This window comes from Pinus tabuliformis, chromosome 7 (genome assembly GCF_031772625.1).
Source record: "Pinus tabuliformis cultivar Carrire ecotype Pingquan chromosome 7, CPIR1, whole genome shotgun sequence".
NCBI lineage: Eukaryota > Viridiplantae > Streptophyta > Pinopsida > Pinales > Pinaceae > Pinus > Pinus tabuliformis.
In genome coordinates, this window is record NC_142293.1 from 420,417,291 (window position 1) to 420,428,225 (window position 10,935).

The following is a 10,935-nucleotide window of genomic DNA, read 5'->3' on the forward strand; positions in this document are numbered from 1 at the left end:
CCCTAACAATAGTTTGCTGCCTCCCCAGGGCAACCTCCTCTCCCGCCATATGCCTGGCTCTAGTGAGGTGAGATGGTCGCCCCCTGGATGGTTTATGCGAGGCAGGGGCAGCTTCCAGGTCCAAACCAATCGCATCGCACCCTCTATCCCTGGATTTGGGTCTCAGGGAGTATCTAGGAGATACAGGGAGAAAGGGGGGAAGATGTAAGAGATGGATGACAGGCGGCAATGATAGGGGGTGGAAGGGGAAGGGAGCAATGCAAGGGGGAGGAGAGGGCCGTCTTGGGATACCCTGAGACAAGTGCTCCAGAGAGCATGTGAAAGTGGAGGAAGATGGAGATGTATGGGGATAGGATGCATTAATATAATTATGGGATGCAATAGCAGTAGTAATATCAGATGAAGGAGTAAAGAGAGAGCAAGATGTAGATGACATACCCGGTGGAGTGATATCCTCCTTGGCCGGACTGGTGCTCGTCGGTGGAGGAGGGGATGGAGGATTTGAAGCTGCAATCCCCTTGTCAGTGCCCGAAATGATAGAACCCCCTTGTACGTCTTCAACAGCCATATTGGTCTTCTCCACCTTGTCTTCCTTTTCAGGCTGACTAGGAATGTCTCTGGGAAATTCCGCTTCCCTGTCTCATGCAGTAAACATGTTCTTGCGATTGAGAGGGCAATCTCTAAATAAATGACCCACCTTATGGCATCTCCTGCAACGATATGGTAAGCCCTCATAATCAATCATCTGTTTACGGGATGTATCCCTCCACTGTATGGTAATATGCTCCTGTAGTCCTCCTCTAGTATCCATGTTGATGAGTAACCTAGCATATGCCATCATGCCAGTGGTCTGGTAGGATTTGTCATATTCCATATAAGTACCAATGGAATTACCAATCCGCCTGAAAATATCCTCAGACCAATATTGCAGAGGTAGTCTTGGGAGCCGGATCCATACCAGTCCAAAGCCAATTTGCTCAGTCTCCGGGTCGAAAAGGGGCATCCATCATTTCAAAAGAACAGGTGCGTGTTCAAAATGCCAATAGGAAGACAAAACCCAGTTGGTATGGTCGGCTCGAGCAAATCTCAGAGCAAACCATCCCCTCACAAAGGTCTGAATGAATGGGATGTCCACCAAATGGTGCCCCCAAACCTCTGCTGCCCAATTCTTCAGTTGGGCCGCCGTGTAATTCCTGCCTCTGATGCGGCCCACCAGAACCCTGTCTGCGAAATCCATCGTTTCTCCCCACTGAATGTCTTCCTCAAGACGGAGGATAATGTCGTCCGCCTTGGTCTTATGACACTTGTATTTCTTCTTGGGCACTGAATGTTGTGACTGAATTGGAGCTCTCTCCAAATTAGGGCCCAAAGAAACAGGAGTAGGGTTAGGGTTATTTGAGGAGGGGTTAGGGTTCCCAGCAGCGGAAGGAATGGATCCACCGAGCGGCGGAACGGAGGTGAAACTTCCAGAGAGAGGAACGGAGGTGGCCGGGTGAGGATTTCCGGCAGACGAGGGTTCAATACTGGCAAAAGCAACTAGTGGGTTAACCTGTCGGGGCGGCACTCCAGAAACGGGAGGGTCCAAACCAGGGTTAGGGTTTAAACAGGCTGAGACGAAACCCAGGGTAGCCGGGGAAGACGGAGGCGTAGAGAGCGACGACCAAGTGGGCGGTTCATCCAGGAGAACAACGACATGAGGCTGTGATGGTTCAGCATGAGAAAATGACTCAAAATTTCCAGAGAAGCCGGAGCTATACATACCTACAGATGCGGAGTACGTGGACCGCCAGATGGAGACCCCTTCCAACAGATCTTTTGAATAATCAATGGCATCGAGGTCATCCATGTTGACAGCTACACCTAGAAACGGAGGAAACCTTGGAAATGCTGGTAACAGATGTCGTGAAACGATAACGGATGGCCTGAGATAATGACAGGAGTAACAGGCGAGCAGGGTTGAAAATAGGAGGTAAAAAAAAAAAACCACAAATAACCCTAAGCCCCTGACAGGTTAACAGGATATACAGAAAAGGGGACCATAGATTGTCCTGAGCGGTTGGGATGTCGTCAGGTATAAACCAAACCAAGTCGCGGGGTTACTGTAGTGTCACGTAGTACCCAGAAACCCTCATCCAAACCCTCCGCAGAAGCTTAACCGCAAGCGCTCCATTTCTCCTATTGGTTTTCCATGGATCTAGGCTGATTAATAGTTATGTCAAATTATGAATTCATCTTTGTTAGCTTTATATGAAATAAATACAATCATTTCCCATTTTCATTGAACACTATTTTAGTTTATGACATTCTTCGATTGTTACATTAAATTGTGAATTCATCTTTAATAATTTTATTTTAAATAACTTCATTCATTAATGGCTAAATTTCATGGTAAATATAGTTATAAAATGTAAAATAGAATTGATTATAAACATAAAATTGAATTAAATTTATTTATAAACATAAATATGAAATGGACTTGTTTTAAATATTGACAAATAATATAGGAAATAAATCACATTTATAGAATATAAATAAATATAAAATAAGAATAACAATTGTCTTTGTTTTTTTTAGGATTATACAACTTTCATTAAGATTTTTTCAAATTCTAACGCTAATCAAAGATCATGTCCGATTGTAACATTCATTAACGACTTTGTCACATTCCTATGTTCATGGAGGATTATGTTGGAATGTGACATTCATTATTGACTTTGTCACATTCCTATGTTCATGTTCATTGGATTGTGACATTCTTCAAAGGTAATGTGAAACTGTGAGTTCCTTGTTTGAAACTTTATGTTAAATTGCTCCATTTATCAATGGCTAAGCTATGTTGCAATCTTCATCAACGGCTATGTGAAATATTCCTATGTTCATGTTCATTGGATTGTGACATTCTTCAAAGGTAATGTGAAACTGTGAGTTCCTTGTTTGAAACTTTATGTTAAATTGCTCCATTTATCAATGGCTAAGCTATGTTGCAATCTTCATCAACGGCTATGTGAAATGGTTATATTGTAGTGTAACAATAATCATATATTATTTTATAAACTGATGTACAATCATCCAAAACTTTTTGATGTTCGTGTTAGCTAATTGTACAATTCATCCTTGTATTCTTTTATGCATTTATAAGTATCTTATGGAATTAATTTAAATGAATTATTTCAAAGTAATATCATTTGAATGTATGAAATAATTATGATATGACATAGGGAATAGAAACTAAAAAGTTATCTTATAGTTGAAATATATATTGTAAACTTGCATGCTATTTTTCACAATTAGTTATTTTTTGTGAAATTTTCTTTTATTTTTGGATTTTTTATATTTTTATTTTTCGTTGATTAAGTATATTTCTATTAATTAGGAGAATGTATCATATAAAAAATGGTTATTTTTATTGGTATGTTACAAGGGAAATTAGATCGATAGAATAGTAATAACATCATTGACATTGTATATTATCTTAACTTAAAAATAAAACTATTTTGGTAATATAACCGTTTTCTATCTATCTTCCTACTAACAATAACAATAACTTTCATATCTAAGTTGGTAGCCTTGCTGATATATATTGTCAGGCTATTTTAATGTCATAAATAAGACCCTTCACAAGTCAATTTGGGACATAAGCTTATGATATGTAAACACAATATGTGTAGGCAATGTAAGAACTATTCTACCTTTTAAATCAAATAGAAAAAATTCTCTCTATTCTAATTAAAAAAAGGGATTTCAACTCATATTGAAAGCTAACACTACAAATGTAAAGCAATTGATCTATCTATGGAAACTGAAATAAAACATGCCTGGTCCTAAAATCTATCTCATTTGTCTTTATCTTAAATCCCCTAGCTCAACTCTAGAGTACAATGTTTCAATGCTTAGGACAACAATCATGTATTTACTAGAAAGTTGTATTTTAAGAATGAAAGATTCTAGTTCTACTTCGTAGCTCCCTAAAATCAAATAATGGAAGTGAAAAGGTAGAGCATTAAATCATAAATCAAAATTCTGAAATGAAACCTGTACTAGAGCTATTTCCTAAGGTTTTATTCAGCAATGATCCTAATACACAACCTTCAACAAGTCTCAATCAATATTGCATGGAGAAACATAAATGCACTATACTTATGTTATCAGTAAATCACACTATGACACTCAATTCATAAACATCAATTCTAGATATTCTTGGAACATAGTACTACATATATGTTGTATATAGCAACTGCGGGATAGTGATTAAAACCTACCTATCACAATAAAATGTATTTTTATTAAAACTAGAGGTCAAACTTAAGCACACATATAAACATACCAATTCTAATTGATCTTGATATCATAAAATAAGTTTTATGAATCGATTCCATAAACATAGAATAAAAATGTATATTGTTTCTTTGAACTCAAAGTATTCTTATCAACTTGAGGATGCCGATATGCTTGTGTTAGGGAATGCATTAATATATTGATATTGTGTCAAGTTTATATCAAAGGAAATAAGCTAATTCAGTATGAAAACAATATCACTAGAATCTAATACTTTGATATGATATTCAATCAATCTTAGAGGATGAATGCTTTAATCGAATCTCAGAATATAAATGTAGTTTCAAGTCATACATAGAGATACACAGTGTTATATGTCATAAAAATTTATATGGAACCATATTAATATAAGATCTAAGTTCTATATGTTTTCATGGCTCATAATCAAATACCCAACATTACCTCACTATGAATCCTGACACAATAATAACCATAGCAATTATCAAAATACAAATCGATGAAATGCTACAGGAAATCGAATGTATAAAAATATGAAAATTACACACACACACACACATGAGACTAATAAAGTACATATTATGTATGAAACTATGTGAGGGCTTCATCCCATAAGTAGTGCTTGGTTAAGTTGCAATCGTGAAGTAAGAAAGATCACAATGAAACCATGAATTAAACCAAGTTTATATTAATCATAATTATGTTACAATGAGCCTACTAACACACAGTGCATACATATATAATCTCACAGAGTATGAAACAAGAGTATGATCATAATTTCGTTACCAGATAGCCAATTGGCCTACTATACTATTGTCTGGTTCTATATGTATACAAAAACGACATCAAGATCTACCTTCAAAAGGCCAATTTACAATGATGAGGATAAATACCCTATTTTAGGAACAAGGCTCCTCAAAGTGCTCAAAAATACCAGAAAGTAGATCTTCTATTGCTTTGAAAACTTTGCCATGTTGATTGTAGATGCAGAGAGATTGACCATATCCCATGTATGTGTTATTCCATGGAAAAAATAACGTTTAGTTATGAATCCACTACCCACTTATGCATGATTGAACCACCTAAAACTTTGAATCAATCTCAAGTTTACTTGAAGGAGTTTGAGTGTGTGCCAAGGGGAAATACCATACTGATAAGTGTACCTCAAAAACCCATGAGTCAGATTCTTGTCTAGATGGCCATGCATAGGGTAAACAATGATATCATGATCCATTTTGGTACTAAAATACTCCTATAGGTATCAAAAGTGAACTAGATTTCCATCATTAGTAACATAATCTCAAAAACCCACCTAAATGTAACTAAAAGCTAAGGATTTCAACAACTTAAGAAATTATTACCTCATTACACTAATTATGGGTGCTTAGGGTCAAAATCATGGGTTTTTAGAGGAAAAATGGGCATAATAGGTAAGGGAATAGTATAGGAAAATGGTAGCTAAATATGATAATGTTAGGGACCAACATCTCCCCTAGGTGGATCTCCCTTCATGCCCTCATGCAAGACATACACAAAACTACAAAAATAAGCTCTGTCAAATATGTTGTCACCCTCCAACTTATGAGGAGATCATGACAACATTAATGAGAATGTTGAGGCCTCCTTTAGTTTAGGTCACCTTTTTTATTTTCCTTCTTTGTGATGTCGATGCAATGGAGTCTAAGAGTTTGTCATATAACCCTTTATTTTCCAACTACAACTCCCTATTTTCTTCCCAGAATTTATGACTTTGAGTCCTTAGATGATAATTTTCCTTTTTCTTATACTTTTTTAACACAATAATCTCCATAATATCCTCTTTCAAATTCCTAATCCTCTTATTTATTCTTTTTAGCTTATAAACAAATGGATTAGTTGGAGTTATTGAAAAATAGACTCATCAAGTAAAGGGTTAGGATCCAAATGACCAATATGTTCACTGAAGATTGATTGAGGAGGATAATCATGCTTAGTTACTCCTTTAGCAATTTCTTTAGCGGGTGTTTTAGGAGAAGTCCTCTTCAATGAGGTCGGGGCTTACTTTTCTACTTTTTCCTGGCTCAAAAAATATCTTCTAAATTCTCTTCATTGTCACAATAAATGAAAATAATAGTTTTCTTAGTTACCTGAGGTGTAGGCATAGGTGGTGGCTTTGTGGGTTTTTAGGCATCTTGTTAATTCGATGTATTTCTAGTAACTCAATGATTCAGTGGCTTAGGCAATGGGGAATTTAACTTTCATACATTTCCTTTTCTCAGTCTCTACATATAATGAGGAGTTTTAACAATCTCATCTCTAGTTTGAGCTCGCCTCTCACAATTGTTATCATTATCGTGCCCCTATTCTAGGCATTGGTCTACCAATTTTCTTGTAGTTGCACTATGAATTTGTTCAGAGTCAAAAAGTTCTAGTAGGTGTCACTTCATTCTTTGAGCTCCTCCATACTCAACAACTTAATGAGATCATGGTGGTGTAAGCTCGTGAGAGAGTTATTTTTATTTCTCCTTACTTAACATTCCATCTTCCTCCAATGCTTCCACAAATAATATATGAAGTTTAACTTTTGACCATGTTGAAAATGTAAAAGAATGCAAATATGATATTATAGAGTAAGAGAATACCTTCCCTCAAAAGTCAGGAATATCTATAAGATCAACAAGGACTTCATCCATTCATCTCTCAACTACGTCTTCAAAGCTCCTTTTTCCTAGTCTGTATGATGATTCTCTGGTTTTAGGAATATTGTGGGTGTTTTTATCTAATGGCTTGTTCTCTCTAGTTATAGGAAGACCAATGCCTAGGGCCACTATCTCTTATGTTACCATCATAACCAAATTACTAGCATGGGAAATAAGACAATCAAAACTTTGCGAAAAATAAAAAGTGACATGATCATCTTACCCTTCAAATCATGTAAGAAATCCTTGCCATCGTAGTGCACTGAACAATTATCAGTATGTGTTGGACACCTAATCCGCTAAGAATTGGTGTGGAATGTGAACAATCATTGGTGTCCAAGAGACCACTTGGAATATGGAAACCAAGGGTTATATATATATATATATATATATATATATATATATATATATATATATATATATATATATATATATATATATATATATATCTATATATATATATATATACATATATATATATATATATATATATATATATATATATATATATATATATATATATATATATATCTATATATATATATATATACATATATATATATATATATGAAATGTCACATTTATATTTCATATCTTGTCAATTATTTGTGTGTGTTTATCATGCTATCAGAGCGGGCGAATTTTGGCCTTGCTCCAATTTGAGGCACTGGTTTTTGTGGCATTTCCCAACCATTAGTTTTTTGGTCTGTTGAAGAAAATGTAACTAGGTTCAGTTTTCATTATGACTTGTAATTATAATAGTATGTAATAGAAGAAACAAATTATTATTATTCCTTGCATCATGGGTTTCATGAGCAAGACGTGTTTACCATAGGTCAAAGACTTCTTCTTCATGTCTTTGGGATTTTATGTCTCAACATAAGTACTATAGAAGTCATGATGTTAAAGATCTACACTCCAAGAACAAATGTCACTATCCTTGTGCAAGTAAGCTAAATAAAAGATAGTATCTCTTTGAATGATACATTAAACTAAATTAAGGCACTCATGTCAGCCTAATACACCAACGATGATATATATATATATATATATATATATATATATATCTATATATATATATATATATATATATATATATATATATATATATATATATATATATATATATATAAGGATTGACATTGCATTACACACAAGTCTTCGGATCATCTAAGAATAGTTAGCGAAGAAGAAGTAATGCAATACACAATGATCAAGGGTGATACATATCTCAGTGAAGTCTACCTCTTACATATACATCATGACAACTCTCGGTGAAGTTTGAATATAGCTCTCAGAAGACTATATATATACATAGTGACATCTCTCGGAAGACTGTATATACACATATCTCCTCTTGGTGGTAGCTCGCCCTATCATCATCAGAATAGAGAAGAACATGAAGGATTGTCTCAAGATAGTGGCATGATTAAAGTAACTCATTCATGAGCAAAAACTATAGTAGCTGAGGAAGAGGAGTCGAGGACTATGAAAAGATAGAGAAGGTATAAGGAGACCGAAAACTAAAGGAGTACAATGACATAAAGTCTATAGACTATGGATTGAAGGTCGAACAGTGCAAGGGATAGTGATAAGCATCTTGGAGGTAATCTTGAGTCAATTTTGTCAAGGGTCTTGGTATTCGTCAATTGGAATCTCTATAAGAATAATTATATGTGGGTTTTCCTCTCCAAGAGGGAGAGGTTTTGGCCCTGGCAGGATGCCAACATCTTGTGTTCTTGTCTCTTTGTTTTGGTATCTATTTGATGAACTAACGATTAAGACACACTCTAATAATAATTAGTGAAGATTGGAATAAGAAGAAAATGGAAAAAAACCTCACAAATAGTTATCATGCTAAGAAGAATCACATTAACTACATTTACCCTAGATTCTTCAACATGGTATTAGAGATAAGGTGCTGAAGTCAAAGGAAGGGAAACAAAAGAGACATACAAGGATCAATCTCCAAAAAGAAAAAGGGGGCATCAAAACAAGTTGAAGGGTTTTGGTCAATATTAAAGGATCAAGTCTTCAACAAGCAGTCTACAACAACAAGACAATTCAAGGTCAAGTAATCTGATTCAAAGTGAAGTCTCAATGCTAGTGCTCATAATTTGGGTCACAGTCAAAAGAAGGAAAACACAATACCTCTCATAGTTTCAATGCTAGCCCCAAATTGGGTGTCATTACAATCTATGTCATACCAGAGAGATCTCAATAACTTAAGTCTGAAGCAGTTTCGATGCTTGGTATTGGACAATGCTTGAAGGTATCAAAGGAGATATTTTTTCATGCTAGTCAACTCAATAAAGGTTCTACTCTAGCAAGGAGCATCACAACAATGCCACAAGGATATACAATCACATCATGCATTACAACAATATCAGTTCAGAAGCAGAACACAATGCCACATCTTGGATGAGCATCATGACAGTGCTCTAAAAAATTCTTGATTTCGATATCATTCCCTCACAGTCAAGGAATCAAGTAATCTCAACATATTATAAAAGAAACAGTGCTTTGTGCTGAACAATGCAAGGAAGTCTCAAGAAAGATCCTGGAACTCAGTTGTACTAGGAAGCTCAAGCAAGAATCTCATTGAAGGAGATCATTCAAGAAAGCCTCAAGGTGAAGATTTCATCTTCACATGAAAAGTAAGTATGTTTTGATTATATAACAAAGTTTTGTTAAATGACTTAATAATTGCAAGGACATCTATAAGTTGGACGGATCATTAATATTCCTTTCGTGAAGAAGGAAGATAGACACAATCATCTAGATAGTTGAAGTCATTAAGCATATCAAAAGGTCTCCTCTGAATTCATGGAAAGGGATACTTATGAAAGATCCCCTCATATAGAAAAATTGGAGATATCAAAGTGATGTAGATGATAAAATCATTCTCTTAAGGTGCAATAAAGAAGGTCAAATGAAATTTTATCTACATGAAAGTAAAAATGTGGATGTATGATATCTTCACAAGGTCTTGTATATAAGATCTAGGAATGAAGACAACCATCATTGATGCACTGGAAAGGTAACAAATATCCATGAACAAGAAGGTTACCTCATTTAATAACTTGTAGTCTCTATTCAAGATAGAGAAGGACAAGTTGATGGAAAAAATATTGAAGCTTAAAAGAACTCAACCATGTGCAGAAAAGGAAAGTAAGGTTGGTCCTCAAGCAAGAAAAAATAAGTATAGTTAAGATTCAATGCTATAGAAATATTTTAGAAGCTCATATCACTGAAAGATGGAGGAAGATGAATTAAAGGGCCAAGGAAAGAGGGAGTAACAAATCTATCTGATGAGCCTCAGAAATGGGTAATTATATGGGCTCATTTTGCCTCCTAACTTAGCTTAATCCACCATTCTCATTAGTGTATTGCATTTTTTTTATTATATTTATGCTAATAGAGTGAATTGGGTTACTCATTATGCCATGAAGTCTAATGTGTGCTTTATGCATATTTTTGGTCAATTTTTGGACAAATTCAAAGGATTAATGAGCATTTGGCAGCCAACATTCAAGGAAAACAAGGGAGAGGATTTGTAGGAGGGTGTCCCCCTCATTTATGACTCCTTACCTCAAATCCTCCATCAGAAACTCGAAGAACAAACAGCCACATTGATGCATCCAAGGGGGCAACCGAGCAAGTCAAGAAGAACTATTGTCTATCTTTAGTTCTGGGAAGCCGAGTCCCTTGATTTTAGGAGGGCTGTTGGGGGACTCCATTTGTATAAATAGGGGGGCATAGAGCCTTAGGAGTTTATCTAGTTATTAGTAGAATTTTTGCACTTTTGTGCAGCTCTTGTTTAGCTCATTTTCGAGCTTATTTTTGTGAACAGTTTATGTAATGTGACTTTTATTTTGATAATGGAGATGACATATTTTCTGAGCCAGCACTAATTTCTTCCAGAGGGTTAAAGCTCTTGGGTTAGGGCCCAACCCAAGCTGCA

At 35.3% G+C, this 10,935-nt stretch overlaps 1 protein-coding gene across 1 annotated transcript; it reads right to left on the bottom strand.

The window, feature by feature from the left end:
• Window positions 1-640: 640 nt before the first annotated feature.
• On the bottom strand, window positions 641-1,003 carry LOC149247740 (uncharacterized). Its single transcript, XM_089445293.1, has one exon. The coding sequence runs from the start codon at window positions 1,001-1,003 to the stop codon at window positions 641-643; it is 363 nt and encodes a 120-aa protein (XP_089301419.1).
• Between the last annotated feature and the right edge of the window lie 9,932 nt (window positions 1,004-10,935).

Excerpts from the sequence above, each read along its gene's own strand:
- LOC149247740 (XM_089445293.1), bottom strand. The coding sequence starts at position 1,003 with ATGCCCCTTTTCGACCCGGAGACTGAGCAAATTGGCTTTGGACTGGTA.